The sequence below is a fragment of the Microtus oregoni genome, unplaced genomic scaffold, assembly GCF_018167655.1.
Source record: "Microtus oregoni isolate MIOR12 unplaced genomic scaffold, Mior012 000003F_ref0000135, whole genome shotgun sequence".
Classification (NCBI taxonomy): Eukaryota; Metazoa; Chordata; class Mammalia; order Rodentia; family Cricetidae; genus Microtus; species Microtus oregoni.
Window position 1 is genome coordinate 13,682,236 of NW_024543062.1, and position 21,639 is coordinate 13,703,874.

The window sequence follows — 21,639 nt, forward strand, 5'->3', positions numbered from 1 at the left end:
TGCACCTGAGCTTCAGATCGTCTAATTAGGGCAGAGGTAAAGCCAGGTATCTTCACACAATCACACAAGACATACAGTGGACAGACACATATGCTCGTTCTCTCTCTCTCTCTCTGTCTCTCTCTCTCTGTCTCACACACACTCACTCACTCACAAGTAAGAAAGGAACAAAGGCACACACCTCAGCATCCCTGGGATGCAGGTCGCCTTGCAGGTGCGGGCGCACCTCTCCTGAGCCAGGCTGCGAGGACTCGCACTTCCCTCTCTTGCAGTCCCCACTACAGGCCGTTTTCTCCCCGCTCTGCAGGGCCTGCAGCCGGGAGGTGAACTTGGTCTTCCAGGCTGTGAAGTCAGCCTCGATGCTGCCATGTTTGCTCTGAACTGCGTTGCGGTCTCCCTCGCCTCGGGTGAGCACCCGTTTGGCGCCGAGCATCCAAAGCCACTTGTCAACATTCGTGCCGACCTTTAGGGAAGAGAGAGACTGAAAAAGCCACAACCCACAAACACACAGACTGAAAATCCCAGACTGCACTACAGAAGCCCACTGACCTAGCCAAGTGGTGGTGGCGCACACCTTTAATCCAAGCACTCAGGAGGCAGAGGCAGGTGGATCTCTGTGAGTTCAAGACCAACCTGAACTACAAGACCTAGTTCCAGGACAGTCTTCAAAGCTACAGAGAAACTTTGTCTTGAAAAAAACAAAAAACAAACAAACAAACAAAAATTATTATTATTGGGGCTGGAAAGACTGGTTACTCTTCCAGAGGACCACATTCAATTCCCAGCACCCACATGGCAACTCCCATCTGTCTGTCATTCTGGCTCCATGCTATCCAATGCTTTCTGTGCTACACAGACACCCAGGCAGGCAAAACACCCATACACATACGGTAAAATTGAATAACGATTTAAGCAGCAAAGTTTGTAGGTTTGTTCTCACACACATGGCATGGGTGAGGCCTTGTCTATCTGCTCGTCTTTTCGTTAAGGAAGGGCCTGGCCCTATAGCTCACCGAGCACCCACCTTGTTGAAGTGGGTCTGGTAGGCAGAGTCTCCCAAACCAAACACTGCGTATCTCAGACCCTTCAGGTAAGTCTTGCCAAAGCGGAAATCATTAGCCGCTTCCTCCAACCACTTGCAGAACCACTCCGCACTCTCGGTAGGGCGGCCGTCCGCGTAAGTAGCAACCAGGAAGGCGCAGACATTTTTACTAGCGATCTAAATAAAACAGTGTTTACATCAGAAGGATATAGAACTAGGAAAAATTACAAGAATATTCAAGACACAATGGAAATGGCTTAGCGGTTAAGAGCACCTGCTGTTCTTACAAGGACCCAGGTTCTATTCCCAAAACCCACTTGGGGGAACAGAACCAGCTATAACTTCAGTTCAAGGGTGATGTGGGATGTCCTTCTGTGTATGTGCCGCTTTTATTGGTTATGAATAAGGCTGTTCCGGCCAATGGCTTAGCAGAATAAAGCCAGACGGGAAATCCGAACAGAGATAGAGAGTGTGGGAGGAGTCAAGCCGACACCAGCCAGCCAGCAGCCAAGGAAATAAACCAGGTAGAAAATGAGGTAATGCCACGGGCATGTGCAATACATAGACTAATAGAAGTGGGTTAATTTAAGATGTAAGAGCTAGCTAGAAATATGCCTGAGCCATTGGCCAGTGTAATAATTAATATAGTTTCTGTGTGATTATTCAGGTCTGGGAGGCCGGAAAACAAAAGTGCAATCTCTGTCTACATAGGGGATTCAACAATGCCCTCTTCTGGCCTCCATAGGCACCAGATAAGTACATGGTTCACTTACAGACAAACACTAATATTCAAAAAATATAAGCTGGGTGATGGTGGCACACACCTTTAATCCCAGCACTCAGGATGAAGAGGGAAGTGGTTCTCTGTGAGTTGGAGGCCAGCCTGGTCTACAGAGCAAGTTCCAGGACAGGTTCCAAAGCTACAGAGAAACCCTGTCTCAAAAAATAAATAAATAAATAAATAAATAAATAAATAAAAAGATATAACAAACCTGTAAAAATAATTATATACAAGGTATCAATTACCTAAGTGACGTTCATTTTTTAAACACTGGTATTGGAGCTGAGCATAGTGGCATACCAGGAATCCCAGCACTCTTAGGAAGCAGAGGCAATAGGACTGCCTCAGTCTGAGGTCAAGCCAGGGCTACAGGGCAAGAGCTTGACTCAAAACCAAATAAATCAAAGTTTCTGAGTCATGGTGGGAAAGCTTCCAGTTGAAATGATTCAGCATGAAAATTCAATTCATTCTGGAGAGTCTAATAACCCCACGACACAGGTGACCAATTAGATTTGGATTTTAAAGTTTCATTTTAGTTGTGTGAATGAGTGAGGTCTGTGCACATAAATGCTGTGCCTGAAGAGGCCAGAAGAGGACACCACATTCCCTAGATCCGGAATGATGGGCAGCTGTGAGCCATCCAAGGTGGGTGCTGGGAAACCAACTGGATCCTCTTCAAGAGCCATACGAGTTCTTAACTGCTGAGCCACCTCTGCAGCCCCAAATTTGGGGTTTTAATTGAAGAAAAAACATAAAGGCAGCTACCAACCTCCCCTATCAGATTGTCGTCTGGATCATATTCCTTCAAGTTAACAATGGCCACAGGCAGGTCCAGAGAGGTAACTGCTTCGGCAAGAGTCACTGCAAATCCCTAAAAAGAGGGGAAAAAATGAAAAATAATTCTTCGATGTGCCAAATAAGGAAAATTGTTGTTCGCTTCAGCCGTCAAGGGAGTACGGTGCCAGTCATGGTGGATGCTTCTCCAGCAGCTTTGTCCTGAGTGTTCATCATCAGGAGCAGGGTATTCTCACAGAAATGAGACACTAAGTCGTATTCTCAACCCATAAAGGTGTGCACGGGGCTAAACCCACACTGACTTCAGTTCTTTGCCAACAGGAACAGAAAAATTGTAAGGAGAGTGGAAACTAGAGAAGCTGGGGGCTGGTGAGATGGCGCCGTGCATAAAGGAAGACACTTGCCTCCAAGTTTGATGACCTAGGTTGGATCCCAGGGACAAACATGGTAGAAAGATAAAACCAACTCCAACAAGTTGTCCTGACAGCCACACCCATTCATGTGAGTACACACACACACACACACACACACACACTCACTCTAAATAAAAGCAAAAAATTGTTATCTTAAAAAGAGAAGCTAGACTGGGGTGATAGCTCATAGGGTTAGGGAGCGTACCACATAAGCATGACGACCTGACACAAGAGCACACACTGGAACGCTAGTACTGCTAAAACACAATGGACGTGGAGACAGAAGCATCCCAGAAACTGGTAGGCTAGCTGAGGTCCACAGCCTTCAGCAACACAGACCCAGTCTCAAACAAGGTGGAAAATAAGGACAAACACCCAAGTTTGTCTTCTGAGCTCCACTTGTCCATTACGGCACGTGTACATACACATACGCGCGCACACACACACACACACACACACACAAATAATGTTTAGACGAGGAAAAGAAGAAAAAACCAGGCATGATGGTATGTATTTATAATCCCACATCCAGGAGTCAGACACAGGTGGCTCCCTGGATAGTCAACCCAGCCTATTTGGAGATTCCCAAGCCAGCAGGACGCCCTTCTGCCTCTGAAGAACAACGTCCAGGGTTTTTCCTTGGGGGTAGGTGGGGAGGGATGCAAACACCAGGGCCGGCCGGGTCAGTCTGAGTGAGGCAAGAAGGAAGTCCGGCTCCGCACGACTCAGGAGCCAGTTTTGTTTCAAACTAGGAGTTTGACCCCAGGCAGTTTATTTTAGCCATATTTAAGCAGAGCATAATTTTGGAAAATAACTTTCCTGATAACTAACTCAATCCATGTGTACAACAAAGCTCAAACACATTGGCACTCTTTTCAAAGGGCATATGGCCTCTTCCATAGACAAGATGCACTGACTGGTCAGATGAGGCCTGGGAAGGAAGAGTCTGGGGGAGTCGAGTGGGGCCTGGCCCACAGACAGCAGGGGTCATGGGGCTATCAACCACATCCATTCCCAGCCTGCCGGGTGGAAAACAGGTTAAACGTTTATTCCTCAAAGAGCTAACCCTACATGTTTAAAATTCCCAGCTACCTAGTGCGCATCTGTGAGCACAGGAACCTCATATGTGGTAGAATAGAGTATTTGCTTATCTATGTAAAGATGTATTGCCTTTGTTTAACTATGTAAAGATGTGTTGCCTTTGTTTGTTGTTTAACTATGTAAAGATGTGTTGCCTTTGTTTGTTGTTTAACTATGTAAAGATGTGTTGGTGTTCTACCTCGCCTGCCTAAGGTACCTGATTGGTCTAATAAAAAGCCGACCAATAGCTAGACCGTGTCAGCCTCATTCTAGGCACTATTACACGGAAGCCAACAAGATGGACAGAGCCCTGGTCCTGAAGAAGCGTCTGGCTTACTGGATGAATACACAAGAGTCAGTAAAAGCAACCAGACGGAGATGAAGAAAACACACTCAGAAGAGTGGGCAGAATCCAGGCTGGGCAAGGTGCGTGCCACACACGTGTACTGCGCATGCACACTTGCACAAGTTGATAAAAGTGCGTACGTGAGAAAATAAGCAGCCGATCTATGTTACCAAGCACAAAGTCTCTGAACCCCTGAATTCACTATCGTGCCAGTGATAAGACTCACCAGAGAGCCCTTAGATGGCTTCAGGATAGAGAGTGGCGGCCAGAAAAACCAACCATGTGACTAGAACTTAATGACCAATGACCTCCCATTAAAAGGAGTCATTATGTAATTAATATGTCGAGATAACGCCTAAGAATTATTCAGCAAAGGTCATTTTCTGGTACAAAGAGAATCTAAAGTCAACTTGGCATAAAGAAAAACTTGTCTGAAAAAGAAAAATTAAGGTTCTGAATGGAGCCAGCGAGACGGGCGGCTCAGTGGGGAAAGGCACTCGCTGCCACAGCTCATATCCAGAGTTTAAGTCCCATCCCCAGCCCACACGGGAGAAGGAGAACTGACTTCTGCAAGATGCCCCTCTGGCGTCCACATGTGTGTCCACATACACGCTCATGCACACACTAAAATAAATAGTTTTTTAAATGAAATAACAGTATTACTCTGAACAGGCCACCTGAGACTGTCTCAAAACAAAACAGCTCTTCTGCATAATACCCACAAGAGGGCAGCAGAACCCTCTTCTGCAGCACACAAAATAACAGCCCTTGGTTTTTTGTTTTATTGGGTTTGCTTTTTTAATTCATAATCATGGCAGTCTTCCTGGGTCTTTTCCTGGAAAGAATTCAACAGCTGTGACCTCATTCCAGGGAGGCCAGTGACAGTGGAGCCAAGAAGAGAAGCTGACAGCTCTGGTCACACATCTCCAGCTGGGGTCTACAACCTTCCCCGGCTTTGGTACACTGATTGCACTGAACAGATATGTGAACTTGCAGAGATGGGACCCATCCCTAACAACATCACGGTGATTCACTTTTCTTGAGTAGGCACCCCAAGGAAGCTATAAATGCAGTCCTCAAAAAAAACAAAAAACAAACAAAAACCCCATAGACTTCCTTCATTACCAGTGTTCCACAACTTTCTCCACCTCGTTATGAGGGTCTCACATAGGAGATTGCAATGTCATGTCAGAACGTCACAGGGTTGGATGTGCCTGAAGTCCACGTCCTGTCCCCACAGGCACAATCTCCAACCTCCAGAGACAGAGGGGCTTTGGGGCCCTTCAAACCCAGGATGCACGGACACTGGGCCCAACAGAAGGAAGCCACCCAACATATACCAGGAAGGAAGAGAGGCTAGAAGGACTGGAAGACTGACAAAACTCACTGCTGAAGGAGGGTTTCTAGAATCTTCTTTAAACGCTGTGAAACACTGAGAGGCGTTGTGCAAAGCCCTCACCTTGGCAGTGCCGGTCTGCGACCCGTAGAAAATCTTCACTCCAGATACGTGGGTCTGCTTCTGCTGAAGGGAGGGAGAGCTGTCAGGGGCACCTGGGATGCTTCTCTCCTGGGAGCGAACGACCTAGAAGATGAACAAGGGAAGGGAATCCATCAAGATTCTCCCTCACTCTGGGAGACATGAAAATGAGCGCAGACTCTTGAGTCTGATTCTCTTCATCCTTCTGGGTGTATCCTTCAACTCATCCTCTTGATCTAACTAGGTCCATACAGGACCCACCTTTTTTATATGATGTCCAATACCTGCAGAAGGAAGCTGTAACCTACCTGATTATGGAGACCTGGTTCCAGGACAGACGGACACACACAACGGCAGGACCACTTCCCTTAGGGAGATGCGCACAATGTCCACCCCTCCTAAGAGGACTCCAGCAACAAACCATTCCACAGAATCCCACCCTGGGGACCTCAGAGCCGCCGTACCACCTGAGAATGGAGGGTAACTTCCCTACAGCTGCATGGATGGAGCCCTCTGCTCGGGTAACCTCACACAATCCACAGACTCCAGCACCGTCCAAGACTACAAGGCTATGTGCAATCAGACCAATATTACATACAATTGGCCAAGAGGAATGCGGTTGGGGGAAGCAAGAGAATCTCCTCTGGGTCACTAGCTGCCCCTCTACCTGTGAGGGAAAGCCATCAGTCACCAAGTCCAATCTCCAGAGGTCTCTTGCAAGCAGTCACAGGTTCTGATGAAGACAGCTGTTGTACTCAGAGGATGGCACATGTGTGTACACACACACAACAACAATATTCAAGTCATTTTCTTTTGCTTTTTTTTTTCTTGGGGGTGGATTTTGTTATTTTGAGACACAGTCTACCTGTGTAGCCCACACTAGCCTCAAACTAATCATTCTCCTGCCTCAGTCTGCAATGTGCTGAGATTACAAGTGTGCTCTCTCCAACCTGGTTTCAAGTCCCTCAATAAAAATGGCCTAGAATTTACGTAGAACCTACACACACCCTCCCAGAGACTTTAAACCATCTGTAGACACTTACATTTGATCCAATGAAAATGGTATACAGTTTTTACACCGTTTGGGTTTTGAGAATGGTATTATCAACTCTTTTCTCCAAACTAAAACCTCCCTTCTAGCAGGGAGGCTCAAGAGGGGCATGAAACTCACCAAAAACTGAGAAGACTCGAGAAGCCTCACAGCAGGGTGGTGGTATACACACCTCTAATCCCAGCACCCAGGAGGCAGAGGCAGGTGGATCTCTGTAACTTCGAGACCAGCCTGGTTTACAGAGCGAGTGCCAGCCCCAACTCAGCTGTGTAGGCTGGAAGGACTGCTAGGGAGACGCCCCCTGTGGAGCTGCCGAGGAGAAAAGCAGCAGCCTTCAGAGATGCCCAGTCATGAGCCATGTTGGAACAGGACTTCCAGGTGGCACAGCTTCCCAACCGGCACTGGCACTGCTGGGAGTACCCCGCCACACACTGACTGGCTCACAAAGACGGCTGGGAAGAACCATTTCTTCAGTCTGACCCCCCTCTCTCCTGGGGTGGACAGAAACAGTATCTGAGGAAAAGTCACATGACAGATAGGGAGAGAAGTCTGGCTGGTCATGTGACGCGGGTGCTGGGAGTGGAGCTCGGGGGCCCTCTGCAAGAGCAGCACGTGCTCTTAGCGGCAAAGCTGGCTCTCCAGCCCACATCCAGCTTTTTATATGGGTTTTGGGGCCTGAACGCAGGTTGTCAGGTTTGCATGGCCAAAGCTTTGACCAGCTGAACCGTCTCCCAGCCCATTTGCCAAATATTTTCTATTCTTTGGCTTAACCTGAAGACCACCAGGATATGGAGGGCAAACTGCACGTTCTAAGAGTTCTAATCTTTTTGTTTATTTGTTTGTTTTGTTTTGTTTTTCCAAAACAAGGTTTCTCTGTGGCTTTGGAGCCAGTCCTAGAACCAGTTCTTGTAGACCAGGCTGGCCTTGAACTCACAGAGATCCACCTGCCTCTGCTCCCTCGGTGCTAGAATTAAAGGCGTGGGCCACCACCGCCAGCTAGTTCTCTTGATAGGTCAAAATTCCATTATAAAATATTCTTGATTCTTAGTTCATTATAACATAGTCTCTAAAATCTTAAGAGAAAAAAAAATTAAGGAATCAAAATAAACCATAGACAGTGGGGGAAAGGGATGGGAGGAAAGGAGAAGGAGAAATTGCGGTCAGAATGTAAAATAAATTAATTCAATTTTTAAAAAATCTAGAGAAACAAAAATGTGATTTAATGTAGGAAGGGTAATGCTTGCTGGTAATCTTAGCATTCAGGAGGTGAGGCAGGATGACTACCCAGATGCCAAGGTTAGTTGGCTACATAATAACAGGACTCTCTCTCACAAGCTAGACGGGTAGGTGGACAAAGGCCCTGTGGCCACGCCTGACGACTAGAGATCAATCCTAGAACCTACATGATAGGAGGAACCAACTCCTGCAAGCATGTACTCCTTTTGCAGGACCCCAGATTGGTTCCCAGCACCTATAACTCCTACTCCAGAAGATCCAACGCCCTCTTCTGGCCTCCACAGGCACTGCACTCATGTGCATATGCCCACATATATGCACCTAATTAAAAAAAAAAGTCAGGGGCTGGAGAACTGGCTCAGCAGTTAAGAGCACTGGCTGCTCTTCCAAAGGTCCTGAGTTCAGTTCCCGGCAACCATATGGTGGCTCACAACCATCTGTAATGAGATCTAGTGCCTTCTTCTGGCCTGCAAGTATACATGCAGATAGAACACTGTATATGTAATAAATAAAGATTTATTTTTAAAAAATGTTTTAAAGGGAGAGGTAGAGAGAAAAAAACTATGGCAATTACCTGTTTTTTGATGACAACCTGGACACAGATCCAAAGGGTGACTCCCAGAGCACAGCCCAGGTAGATGTAGAACCTATTCATCCATAGTAGCAGTAAAGGCGAAGAAAAGTCCCACACGTCAACAGGAGGCCCTGCGTTCAAAACAACACATAGCTGTAACAACACATGCAGCCACAAAGATGCCCACTGATGGTTTAAGAACTAAAAGCAGCCTGGTGGTGGTGGCACGTGACTTTAATCATAGCACTCGGGAGGCAGAGGCTGGTAAATCTCTAGAGTTTGAGACCACCCTGGCCTACAGAGTGAGTTTCTGGACAGCCAAGGCTACACAGAGAAACCCTGTTTCGAAAAATAAAAAAGAAAGGAAAGAAAGAGTTGAAATCAAACTTCATATTCAACAATTAAGAAATTTCAATGGCTGATTTATTTTTTTTGTTGAAACAAGATTTCATTATGGAGACCAGGCCACCCTCAAACGTACAATAATTCTCTGCCTCACTATCCAAACAGCACTATGTCTGCCTTTTTCTGTTTGCTTGTTTTGTCTTGAGACAGGGTCTCTCTAGCTCTGGCTATTCTGGAGCTCATTTATGAAGACCAAGTTAGCCTCAAACTTATAGAAATCCACCTGCTTCTGCCTCCCAAGTGTTGAGACTAAATGCCTTTGCCACAGTAACTGCCCTGATTTCTTTTATATATTTTTTTACTTTTATTTATGTAGAGGCCGGTGTATCTGCATATGCTCATGTGCACACGTGCAATAAGCCCTGCAGACCAGAGGTACTAAATCCCTTGAAGCTGGACTTACAGGTATCTGTGAATGCTAAGAACTGAACCCCAATTTTATGGAAAAGTGGCAAGTGTTCTTAACCACTGTGACATCTCTCCAGCTCACACCTGAGTTTTGGGGGGTTTTTTTGTTTTGTTTTTTTTTTTTTCCTTTGAGGCTTGCCTTAAACACTGAAGCTGAAATTTCAAGGGACTTGAAACCTGAAATTTAGGTTTACAGGTGCTATTCAATAGACTCAGAAGTCTCGAAACATGTGTTTAAGGAGGAAGCCATTTTTTTCTTCGAGGATAGGCCAGTTTCCTTCAAAACATATCCCTTAGTCCCAGAAAGGCAAAAACTAGTTAGGAGAACGATCAGTCCTCCCTGTTCCCAGTAGTGACAGCCTCCTGCTATTATGTGCATTCAGTAGACTGAGGCAGGAGGAACACTGTAAATCTGGAGGCTAGCTTGGGCTACATGCCGAGTTTCAGGCCAGCTTAGGCTACATAACAATTTCCTAATCCCCCTGGGTAGTAAATTCCAAGTCACCCTCAACTACATTCTGAGCGCCAAGCCGGTTGCTACACAGATGAGTTCAGACCTAGACTACATGGTGAGTCCCATTCTCCTGGGTTACACGGTAAGTTCTAGCTCAACCTGGGATACAAAACAAGGAAAAATATAATGAAACGACAAGGGGAAAAATAAAATACAATAAAAACAGAAAGTAAAAGATCGAGTGCAACACCTACGCCCCCTGAGCGGGAAGGGAAGCTGTTTCCTCCAACCCGCCCGAGACCCCGGCCAACCCGGCCTCACCCATCCTCCGCGGAGCCCAAGCCCCGCAGGTCACAGCAAAGTCAGAGTGCGCGGGCCTGCGAGCACACGGATAGGGGTCACAAAACTAAGGCACCATGCCGCCAGCAGGCCCGCCCGCATTGGCCACAGAGGACAGAGGCGGGCCCAGGGGGAAGACAGAGCTAGCGGAAGTTCAAAGGCGGCTCTCTGATTGGCTTAGGTGAGGAGGGGGCGGGACCAGAGAGAAGCCCAGCTCGTAACGCTGGGACAGATGCTGGAGCGTTTCCTGTACGTCTCGGATTGGCTCAGAGTAGGGAGGGGGCGGGCCTGAGGGGAGCTCCGCCCAGAGGTGCAGAAGAGAGCATGCTTTGGACTCCACTCGGTTTGGCTAAAATGCAAAAGGGCGGGACGGAGGAAAGTACTGTCTAGAAATGAATGACGGCCTAGCCTGGTGGTACTGACCGTTGTTAATCCTAGCACTCAGGAGACAGAGGCAGACGATCTCTGTAAATTCATAGTTCGAGGCCAGCTTGGCCTACGTACTGAGTTCCAGGACATACGTAGGCTATGTAGAGAGACCCTGTCTCAAGTAAGTAAATAAATGAAAGAAATGACTGACAGCTCAGTGACACAGGCCTGTAATATCCAGCGCTTTTGAGGCTGAGGCAGGAGAATCACGAGATTCGGGATAGTTACTCTTTGGAACAAGAGTCTCATGTGTATCCCTGATTGGCTTGTAACTTGATTCGAATTAACAAAGCTTGCCTGTGCCTCCCGAGTGCATGGGCCACTATGCCAGGTCAAAAGAAATATTAAATGAGAGGAAAAGAAAAGAATCTTAGGAGAAAAAAAAATCAGACTACAGACTGTCAGGCATAGGAGCACATTCTTCTGATTCCAATACTCAGGTTTTGCTGTTGTTGCTGCTACTGCTGCTGTTTATTTGTTTGGTTGGCTGGTTTGGTTTGGTTGGTTTTTGGTTTTTCTAGACTGGGTTCCTCTGTATAACAGGGCTAGGTGTCCTGGAACTCACAGAGATCCACCTGCCTCTGCCTCCCGAGTGCTAGGATTAAAGGCGTCCGCCATCACCATCCAGCCTAAACCCAATATTCGAGAGACTGAGTCAGGAAGATCGGCCATAAATTAGAGACCAGCATGGATTACATAGTGAGACTTCGTTTCAAAATAACAAAGAAAGGACATTGACTATAGTATGCGGTCCAGGTGTGTGGGCTCATTTGCATCTTAACTGTAACAAATCGACTGTAACAGGCATTGTTTGGGTGTAGAATGTAGACTATAAAGTGACTATCAGATGATATTGAGGTTTTTGAGTAAATGTATGTGGGAGTATCTGCTAAGAGTATATCCTTACGTATTTAAGGCTAAACCATACGATGATATGCTTTGATATGTGTGATGAGACAGGGTCTCAAGGAAACCCAGGCTACCCTCAAACCCTCCGTGTAGGCGAAGATGACCTTGAACTCCTGATATCCTTTCTCTACCTGCAAAATTCTAGAATTATAGGTGAGGACCATCATATCGGGTGATTAGCTTTAACATGATACAATAAAAAGAGGGAGGATAGGACAGGCAGTGGTGGCGCACGCCTTTAATCCCAGCACTCAGGAGGCAGAGATAGGTGGATCTCTGTGAGTTCGAGACCAGCCTGGTCTACAAGAGCTATTTCCAGGACAGGCTCCAGTCTCAAAAAAACCAAATAAATAAATAAATAAAGTAAATAAAAAAGAGGGAGGATATAATTATTGAATCAGGATGATGGAAGCTCGTTACACCTTTTTCTCCTCTTTAAAAGGTTAAAATGAATGCAGCTCCTGAATTCTGCAGAACTGTTCAACTAGACACCACGTTTCCACTGGGCCAATAAACATTACTCACATTACTAGGAGTTGCGCGCGCACGTAAATGACGCCATCGAACCGCGCCTTCCTCTAAGGATGGGGATCGGTGACATAAGAGTCACACCGCGCAGCCGTAGTTGCTTTCTTTTCCTTTCCCTGGCTAGTGCGCCACCGGACGCAGGCGCAGTAGGGCAGTCTGGTGCGCAGTGACTACTGCCCAAGCGTAGGTTAGGGAAGAGCCTAGCAGTCCTGGGGTTCGCGTGCCGCGGGGTCGTTACAGCCGAGCGCTTGGAGAACCTTCGGTCTGGGAGCAGCCGCCATGTCGATCTTCACCCCCACCAACCAGATCCGACTGACCAATGTGGCGGTGGTGAGGATGAAGCGGGCAGGGAAGCGCTTCGAAATCGCCTGCTATAAGAACAAGGTCGTCGGCTGGCGGAGTGGCGTGTGAGTGCCCAGAGTCCAGCGAACCGGCCACCCCGAGGCTGGCTTCCCTAACCACGGCCCCTGACAGCCATGGGTACCTGTCAGGCCTGGTTTGCTGGATTCGGACTGGCCTCTGGTTTGGGATTTTGTTGGTATCAAAAGCTGACAACTAGAAACTCCGTCATAGCTGGGCCAGGTGGCCTAGACCTGTAATCCCAACGCACAGGAGACGGAGGCAGGAGGATTGCTGCGAGTTCCAGGCCAGTGTGTGAGACTCTGTTTCTTTAAACAAAACAAAGCTGAAGCCAAAGAAGCCCGAAATTAGGTTTGGGGGTTGGGGGCTTCTTGGATAAATGATTAAGACGGGAATCTGATAGTCCAAATACTGTCACGAAGAAAAGAAACTTACTATGGTCATTTTGCTGGAATACTAATCGGGAAAGTAATGTGTCACACACCCCTCAGAATGCCCAGTTTTATCAAAGTGCATAGTGTCTTCACTACTGCCATCTAGGGACAGATATTCCAGGGTGGAAGCTTCCGCACCCCACCCCACCACACCCTTATGTAAAACAATGACGTGTTTGGATTTCCTCCCCGCCCCCCTTCTTGATTAACTGAGAAAATACAGATACTGTCCTGAGTTTGAAATTGTTCCTGACAGAAGTCATCTGGGAGAGGTGGGGACGCATGTGTATTCCGTTTCTCGTTTTTTAGTTTTGGTTTTATGAGACAAGGTTTCAAGTAGCACAGAACCCCATTAGATAGCCAAGGCTACCCTTGAACTCCCAATGTCTGCCTCCCTCTCCTACGTGGCCGGGATTACAGATGAGCATGTCACTCCAGGCTTGCAGCACTTGCCATCTCTCTTGTGTTTAACTGTGAATGCGTTCCCAGCTGTGCAGTGGATTCACAGAGGCCTCTCTCTCCCGCCCTTTCAAGGGAAAAAGACCTCGATGAAGTTCTGCAGACCCACTCAGTGTTTGTAAATGTTTCCAAAGGTCAGGTTGCAAAGAAGGAAGACCTCATCAGTGCCTTTGGGACGGATGACCAGACTGAGATCTGCAAGCAGGTAGGTTCTGCCGGTCGCAGCGTAACGCATGGCCATGTTCACAGGCAACATCAGGACCTCTGTTCTTCTTGATCAGTTTTTGTTTGTTGTTTTAGTTTTTTTTTTTCTTTCTCAGTTCATGTTGGAAGATTTGGGAGGTTCATACAGTGGGACATCAAACTCAGCTGGATAGCCATGGAACTTCTAATCCTCCAGCATCACGCCACCTAACTCAGCTCCAATATAACACTGGGGGTTGGGGAGGGGAAACAGTATATTACTATGTAGCTCTGGCTGACCTAGAACTCATTGTGTAGACCAAAATGACCTCAAACTCACAGTAATCCACCTGGCTTTGCCTCCTGAGTGCTAGAATTAAAGGTGTGCACCTCTGTGCCCCGCTGGTCTGGGTTGTTTGTTTGTTTGTTTGCTTAACCTGTATCAACAAACGAGTGTGCACATTTGTGCAAGGTGCCTGTGGAGACCAGATCCCCTGGACCTGGAGTTACAAGCGTTTGTGAGCCCCTGGTGTGGGTGCTGGGAAATGAACCCCAAAACTCAAAAAGAGCAGCAAGCTCTCCGCTGTGCCTTCTCTCCAGCCCCTCCAGTATCACTTCTAACACAGACTCTCAACTTCTTTATGCTGCTTTAATTCTGAGAAATACCGATTACAGTATTAGTAGGAGTCTACTTACTATGCATACACACCTTTATTAAAACAACATAAACAAGCCGGGCGATGGTGGCACACACACTTCAGAGGCAGAGGCAGGTGGATCTTTGTGAGTTCGAGGCCAGTCTGGTCTACAAGAGCTAGTTCCAGGACAGGCTCCAAAGCTACAGAGAAACCCTGTCTCAAAAAGCAAAACAAAACGAAACAAAACAAAAAAGTGGGGTCTCTCTTAGGGCAAGGCAAGCCTAGAAAAGTGTTTGCCGCCGGGTTGTGGTGGTGCACACCTTTAATCCCAGCACTTGGGAGGCAGAGGCGGGCGAATCTCTTGAGTTTGAGGCCAGCCTGGTCTACAAGAGCTAGTTCCAGGACAGCCTGGGCTGCACAATGAAATCTTATAACAGGTGACAGTTCAACATCCAGGTTGGAGGAAATGCTGGGAGGAGACAGCAGTGGAGTAGCTTGCCATGGTAGAAAGGGCCTCCTCGTAGGCAAGGGGGCTGCATGTGCTGCAGCTTCTCTAGTCCCCTCGCCTTACTCAGAATGGTAAGGGTTACCCCATTCAAGAGGAGGAGTGCAGTCTGGGCCTCTTCAGGCAGGTGAAAGCGCTCGAGATGCAGAGCATGGAAGGAAAAGAACTTTGCGTTTTTGGGTAGGCGCGCCCGAATGCAGGAGCAGTGCCTGGTACCTTTCGGTCTTCTTGATCTTTCCACAGTGAAAGTTGGCTGTGTTGTTTGAGGGGTTTCTTAGTCTTCAGGCTTCCCCGCAACTGCTGAATGTTCTCAGAGCATCTCTGGCAGGTTTAGGCAAGGCTGCTGGGCATTGAAACTTGCAATTTCCGTCCTAAGGCCTTGCTTGACACTGGACCCCACTTCAGCCCTTCCTCAGAGCACATGACTGCCGGGTTTTCCATCTTAACAAAGCCATCCTGGAACCCTCCAAACTCCTCGGGGTTGTTTTTGTTTTGTTTTTGGAGACAAAGGGAACCGCTTCTGGGTTGTTTTTTTTTTTTTCCTGGATATTTAAAATCAAACTTTAGAAATTAACTTTTCTAATAAATCACCTCTTTTACCTCACTGTGCTTCCTACCCCCCACCCCAGATTTACTATGCAGCACGTGCTGGCCTGGAATCTGCTATGCTCACGAGGCAGGCCTCGAACTCAGCTTGTTTTGTGGCGGTTCTGGGGACTGAACCCAGGGCCTTGCCTTTTTTTGTATGTCATGCCTCTAGAGCAGTGGTTCTCAACCTTCCTAATGTATTGCATTCACGCTTAAATACTGTCCCTCACGTTGTGGTGACCCCAACCATAATAAAACTATTTCATTGCCACTCCACAACTGTAATTTCGCTACTGTTAAGAATCATAATGTAGGCCGGGCGGTGGTGGCGCACGCCTTTAATCCCAGCACTCAGGGAGGCAGGCGGCTCTCTGTGAGTTCGAGACCAGCCTGGTCTACAGAGCTAGTTCCTGGACAGGCTCCAAAGCCACAGAGAAACCCTGTCTCGAAAAAACAAAAACAAGCTGGGCGGTGGTGGCGCACGCCTTTAATCCCAGCACTCAGGAGGCAGAGGCAGGCGGATCTCTGTGAGTTTGAGACCAGCCTGGTCTACAAGAGCTAGTTCCAGGACAGGCTCCAAAACCACAGAGAAACCCTGTCTCGAAAAACCAAAAAAAAAAAAAAAAAATCATAATGTAAGCCTGGTGGTGGTGGCGGCTCTCGCCCTTAATCCCAGCTCTTGGGAAGCAGGTGGATTTCTGTGAGTTCTGGGCCAGCCTGGTCTGTCTACAAAGTGAGTTCCTGAATAGCCAGGACTACGAAGAGAAACCCTGTAGTCAAAAAAACCATGATGTAACTATCGGATATACAGGATATCTGATATGGGGTCACGACCCACAGATTGAAAACTGCTGCTCTGGATGGATTTTCTCCCCTTTGTCTTCCTTACCCAGAAGCAGGATCTTGGAGCTGCTCATAACCCGGTGTTGGGTTTAGGCAGCACTTGGTTCTCATGAGCTGCTGCAGAGAACAAAACTTCATTTCCTCCCTGCTAACTAATTTTTTTTTTTTTTTTTTTTTTTTGGTTTTTGGTTTTTCGAGACAGGGTTTCTCTGTGGTTTTGGAGCCTGTCCTGGACATGCTAACTAATTCTGTGCAGTAGAAAAAGATAACTAAAACTGATGGAGACTTGCTGTATGTTCTGCTGTTTTAGATTCTGACCAAAGGAGAAGTTCAGGTGTCAGATAAAGAACGGCACACACAGCTGGAGCAGATGTTTCGGGATATTGCAACCATTGTGGCAGACAAGTGTGTGAACCCAGAAACAAAAAGACCCTACACGGTTATCCTCATCGAGAGAGCCATGAAGGACATCCACTACTCGGTCAAGCCCAACAAGAGCACAAAGCAGCAGGTAGCGAGCGCTCTTTGTCCTCAGAACTTCCCCAACCTTTGACCGTGCTTTCTTCCAAAGCAAAGAACTACTTTATTTCCATTTCACAAAATGAGACGTCTCACTTCTCTCCGTCTTCCTGGGATTGCTTGTGTGGCCATTGGCATAATGCAGCTATATGCAAACTGTTTTGTTGATATCCGACATACGAGTTAGTGCATATATTAAATAACAAGCCCTCCCCATTATGTCTTGAAAGGCTTTGGAAGTGATAAAGCAGTTAAAAGAGAAGATAAAGATTGAGCGTGCCCACATGCGATTGCGCTTCATCCTGCCGGTGAACGAAGGAAAGAAGCTGAAGGAGAAACTGAAGCCGCTGATGAAGGTCGTGGAGAGTGAGGACTACAGCCAGCAGCTGGAGATAGTAAGATGATGGCTGTGGGGAGCCAGTGGTGGACTGGGCCCCAAGATTATAGTTAACACATTCTTGGCTTCATTCTACCAGAATAACTTACTGTCTGATCATTAATACTGTATTTTTCCTTACTTTTGCATAGCTGTAACCCAAATGCGTGAGAGAACAGAATAAGGTTTATTTCAGCTCAGTCTGAGAGAGTTCAGTCTATGACTGCTTGGCCTCGTGTAGTTGGGCAGAACAGGAAGGAGAAGGAATAGGGGAAACGGTGGAAGATGGAGAGATGGCTCAGCGGTTAAGAGCACTGCCTGCTCTTCCAAAGGTCCTGAGTTCAGTTTCCCAGCAACCACATAGTGGCTCGCAACCATCTGTAATGAGGGAAAATAAGACAAGGTGTACCTTACAGAGAGAGCCCCTTCCCCCCGAATCTACTTCCTTCATAGAGATCTCACCTCCTCAAGTTTCCAGACTTGGCAAATTAGTACCACCAACTGGGTATAAAGCTTTGAACACATGAGCCTGTTGGGGACATTTCATACTCAAACCATGAGACAATATTAAGAAGTTGTAGGCTAGGCTAGCCTGTCAGATTGTAAATAGAACACTGCAGTTAAACACAAGATTTTATTTGCTCCTTAGTCAACTTATTGACAATAGATTTGTTTTGGTTGTATTCATTTTCTTTGAAATAATATATTTTCCACTGAGTCTTCTATGATGAGACAACCAATAATAGAGGTGGAGCCACGTGGTACACATCTGTCACCCTAGCGCTCTGGAGGTAGGGGCAGGAGAATTGTGAGTTCAGCTACAACGTGAATTTGAGACTAGAAGTTACCATCTTTCCTTTTAATCAGAACATGTTTTAAGCATTAGCGATGAGAGGATTTGTTCCTGGGTCATGGGTGGTTCCTCTAAAGAAAAACAGTTGTGCCAGCACTGTGAACATCTGCACTTTTCAGAACCCACCATGGCTTCTCAGTATGTCCCAAGGGTCTGCTTCACAGGTGGAGGTGACTGTCACTGACCTATAAGGGTCTAATGCAGAGGTTCTCAACCTTCCTAATGCTGTGACCCTTTAATACAGCTCCTCATGTTGTGGTGACCCTCCCCCAACCATAACATTATTTTCATTGCTACTTTGCTACTGTTATGCATCATAATGTAAATATCTGTTTTCCAATGGTCTCAGGTGACCTGTATGCAACATAATGGAAAAAATCTATTTTCCGATGGTCTTAGGTGACTGAAGGGGTCATGACCCACAGGTTGAGATCTGGTGGTCTAATGCTAGATTTCAGCCTGGAGACCATAGTCTGTTACAACCCTGTTAGTTTACAGCTGGGGAATCTGGGTATGTTTTTAAGAGAAGTGAGATGCTAGGGATTAAACCCAGGATCTGAATGCTAGGCTAATGCTGGCTCTCACTGTGAGCTGCAGCTCCAGCAAGGTGAGTGAATGCCTTTCCCAAAGGCCAATAACAAGTGTTTAGCATCAAGACTGAACATCAAGCCTGCTGCCCTGGTCTCCACTGTGTTAGCAATACCTAGAACACGGTCTGATCTACCCTGAGCATTAAAACTGAGTTTAATCTGCGCTGTTATCAATCCTCCCTTGGTAAACAGCTACATGATCATTACAGGTGTGTCTCATCGACCCAGGCTGCTTCAGAGAAATTGATGAGCTAATAAAAAAGGAAACCAAAGGCAAAGGTTCTCTGGAAGTGCTCAGTCTGAAAGACGTGGAGGAAGGAGATGAGAAATTCGAGTGACACTCTCCAACTCCTCAGCTGGAACAAGACAGAGGACATTTGTCCCCTGCAGCAGCTTGTTTCTGTGACCTGCCAAAAGCCCTGCTCAAGCAACGTGCCACTTTCCAATCTTGTGTTAAACATTTACCTAGGTACTGGGTGTTTTTGTTAAATTGGGGTTTCCAACAAAAATGACAAACCCAAAATACAGCGTCCAGAACAGCTTGCTGTCTATGCCTTTCTAGTTCCACAGGAAAGATCAGACATTGGTGGATAAGAAGGTAGAGTCAGTATGTGATACATCATTGGAGAGGGGTCTGTATAACAAAAAGGAGTGTTTGCTGGGATGAAGATGTGGTACTTTTGCATAATGAAGTCCAGGTCTGGGGTGTGAGCTGGTTCCCTAAATTTAGATATATAATGACTAGGGAAAATTTGAATTTTTAATTTCCAACAAATGTGGAACCACACAACTGACTTAGATTATTCTTGGTAAAATATATAAAGTCATTTAATACTAATTCTTAAAAGTTTATATGTTAGTATAGCTAAAATTATACATAATCAATAAAACTTATTTTTATTAAGCTCTGGCTTGCATTTCTAGACAGCTTCCTTTTTGTTCTGGTTTTGTAGCAGGGACTTCCCTCACTAATGAGATGCCTGAAAAAGCATGTTCAGGAAGGGAAGGTTTTACCTTAGCTCAGTTTGAGGAGTCCCAGCCCCTCATAGCAGAGAAGGCCTGGTGACAGCATCATGAGGTCATGCTGCGTCTGCAGTCAGGAAGCAGAGAAAGATGGATTCGGATGCCCAGTCTAGAAACTCTGACAGATGTGACCAGAGGTTTGTTCCCCTGCTAATTCTAGATCCTGTCAATTTGACAATATTAACCTCACAATGGGGGGGGGGAGGGTTGAGGGTCTTAATCAAAGGCCTTTCTTTACTCCCAGCACTAGGGAGACAGAGGCAGGTGGATCCGAGTTCAAGGCCAGCCTGGTTTACAGAGTGAGCTCCAGGACAGCCAGTGCTACACAGAGAAATCCCATCTCAAAAAGGGGGACGGGGGCTGGAGAGACTGCTCAATGGATGGTTCAATTCCCAGCACCCACATGGCAGCTCACACCTGTCAGTAACTCCAGTTCCAGGGCTACCCTCATCCAGACAAAACAGGCAGGAAAAACACCAATGAACATTAAATAAAGATCCAAGAGCATAATACACTTTGACAGATTTTTGGGTTTGCCTTCAATTTTTTCTTCTCATTTAGAGTCAATCCTCCTGCCTCCTCCTGAATTTTAGACCTGTGCCCAACCCCTATTTTTAAGAGTTCATCCATCTGCAACTAACATGGCACAAGAAATTCAGTTTTCAGAGGCTAAAAGGCCAGCTATCGTAAATGAGGTTATCTCTTTCTGGGTTTTTTTTTTTTTTTGGATAGATTCTCGGGCCAGCAAGATGGACACTAAAGGCCCATACCCCCAAGTCTAATGACCTATCCCCAGGACCCATACAGTAGAACAGCTGACTTCTGCAAGTTCTTACCTCCATTCATGAACCATGGCACACATGAACCCATATACATACACACAATTAAAATAAATGTAACTGGGGAGGAGGGGCGCATAGTGGCACATGGCTTTAATGCCAGCACTGATCTACATAAGAGTTCAGATCAGCTAAGGCTACATAGTGAGACCTGTCTCCAAAATAAATTCTTTTTGAAAGGACAGGGACTGTAGCCCAGCCTCGCCTTGAACTCGTGATCCTTCCTGCCTCTCTCCGCATTACTAAGACCACAAAGTGTGCATCACCACAGCTGCCTTATGCACACAGTGAGCTTGCCCGCTGCATAGTGGTCATCTCACTTTCCTGACTGTGAGGAAACCTAACGCATAATACCACCACTCAGTTCTAAAGATCTTGTACTACAGAAGGGAGACATGTTTCTTCTCCGTGTGTTCATTGGTGTATTCTCTCCCAGTGGAGATGAACAGAGCATTCTAAGCACGGTGTTCCAACAAAAGGTAGGAGGAAGTGGAGGGAAAGACAAGAGCCTAATGCCCATGCTTCCGTCAGACCTTACCTGTACAGCAGTGGGCTGGTTATTTTTCCCCCAAAAAAAACTGCACACAGGCTAAAAGAGGCATATAATCCCCTGGAGCTAGAGTCACAGTTACGTGAGTGCTAGAAACTGAACTCGGGTCCTCTGAGAATTGAAGCACGAGCCCTGTCTCCTGCCCATAGCCTGTCTTTTGTTTTGTTTTGAAGACAGGGTTTTCTCTGTGTAATAGTCCTAGAGTCAAGCTGCCCTAGAACTAGCTCTTGTAGACCAGGCTGGCCTCAAACTCAGAGATCTGCCTGCCTCTGCCTCCCAAGTGTTGGGGTTAAGGGCATGTGCCACCACTGCCTGGCTAGCTGAGGGCACGCTAAGGATTTAGGTAATTGGCCAGGGTATCTTTAGCCTATATTGGTTCACTGGTTGTGTATCCTGTGTGTTGAGAATAGAACCCAGAAACCTACTGCTTAGCCATGCCCTCAGCCCCTCACTGGGGTTTTCTAGGCAAGAGCTCTACCACTGAGCCACAGCCCTGGCTCTTACTAATGTCTTCTGGTAGAGTTTGGGCCAGGTCAGTGAGCACTTGCTGATCTCATACAGTACAAGGTTTTACACTGTTTGGACAAAGACTCATGGATTTGTTGAGGTCAC

The 21,639-nt window shown here is 46.7% G+C and overlaps 2 protein-coding genes across 4 annotated transcripts in view; one reads left to right on the forward strand and one right to left on the reverse strand.

The window, feature by feature from the left end:
* The window catches only part of LOC121446069 (S-adenosyl-L-methionine-dependent tRNA 4-demethylwyosine synthase TYW1), a 77,884-nt gene extending 67,363 nt beyond the window's left edge, over nt 1-10,521 (reverse strand). For both annotated transcript variants that reach the window (XM_041648432.1, XM_041648433.1), the window contains exons 1-6: nt 10,384-10,521; nt 8,796-8,926; nt 5,917-6,039; nt 2,593-2,694; nt 1,025-1,219; nt 182-463 (exon numbers count right to left, since the gene is read on the reverse strand). In XM_041648432.1, coding sequence (XP_041504366.1) covers nt 182-463; nt 1,025-1,219; nt 2,593-2,694; nt 5,917-6,039; nt 8,796-8,926; nt 10,384-10,387 — 837 coding nt within the window. In that variant the 5' untranslated portion in view covers nt 10,388-10,521. The remainder of the gene's footprint in view (nt 1-181; nt 464-1,024; nt 1,220-2,592; nt 2,695-5,916; nt 6,040-8,795; nt 8,927-10,383) is intronic.
* A 1,858-nt stretch (nt 10,522-12,379) lies between these two features.
* On the forward strand, nt 12,380-19,519 carry Sbds (SBDS ribosome maturation factor). 2 transcript variants are annotated; one of them, XM_041649355.1, is made up of 5 exons: nt 12,380-12,674; nt 13,596-13,725; nt 16,588-16,788; nt 17,027-17,191; nt 18,825-19,519. In XM_041649355.1, the coding sequence occupies exons 1-5, from the start codon at nt 12,547-12,549 to the stop codon at nt 18,951-18,953; spliced, it is 753 nt and encodes a 250-aa protein (XP_041505289.1). In that variant the 5' UTR covers nt 12,380-12,546; the 3' UTR covers nt 18,954-19,519. The 2 variants fall into 2 exon arrangements, with proteins under 2 accessions (XP_041505289.1, XP_041505290.1); XM_041649356.1 differs by having other exon boundaries at nt 12,391-12,597.
* Nucleotides 19,520-21,639: the final 2,120 nt, after the last annotated feature.

Bases quoted from the DNA above. Each gene is read 5' to 3' on its own strand.
- Sbds (XM_041649355.1), top strand. From the start codon at position 12,547: ATGTCGATCTTCACCCCCACCAACCAGATCCGACTGACCAATGTGGCG. The intron at 13,726-16,587 runs GTAGGTTCTGCC...CTGCTGTTTTAG, and splicing joins AGACTGAGATCTGCAAGCAG to ATTCTGACCAAAGGAGAAGT. The intron at 16,789-17,026 runs GTAGCGAGCGCT...ATGTCTTGAAAG, and splicing joins ACAAGAGCACAAAGCAGCAG to GCTTTGGAAGTGATAAAGCA.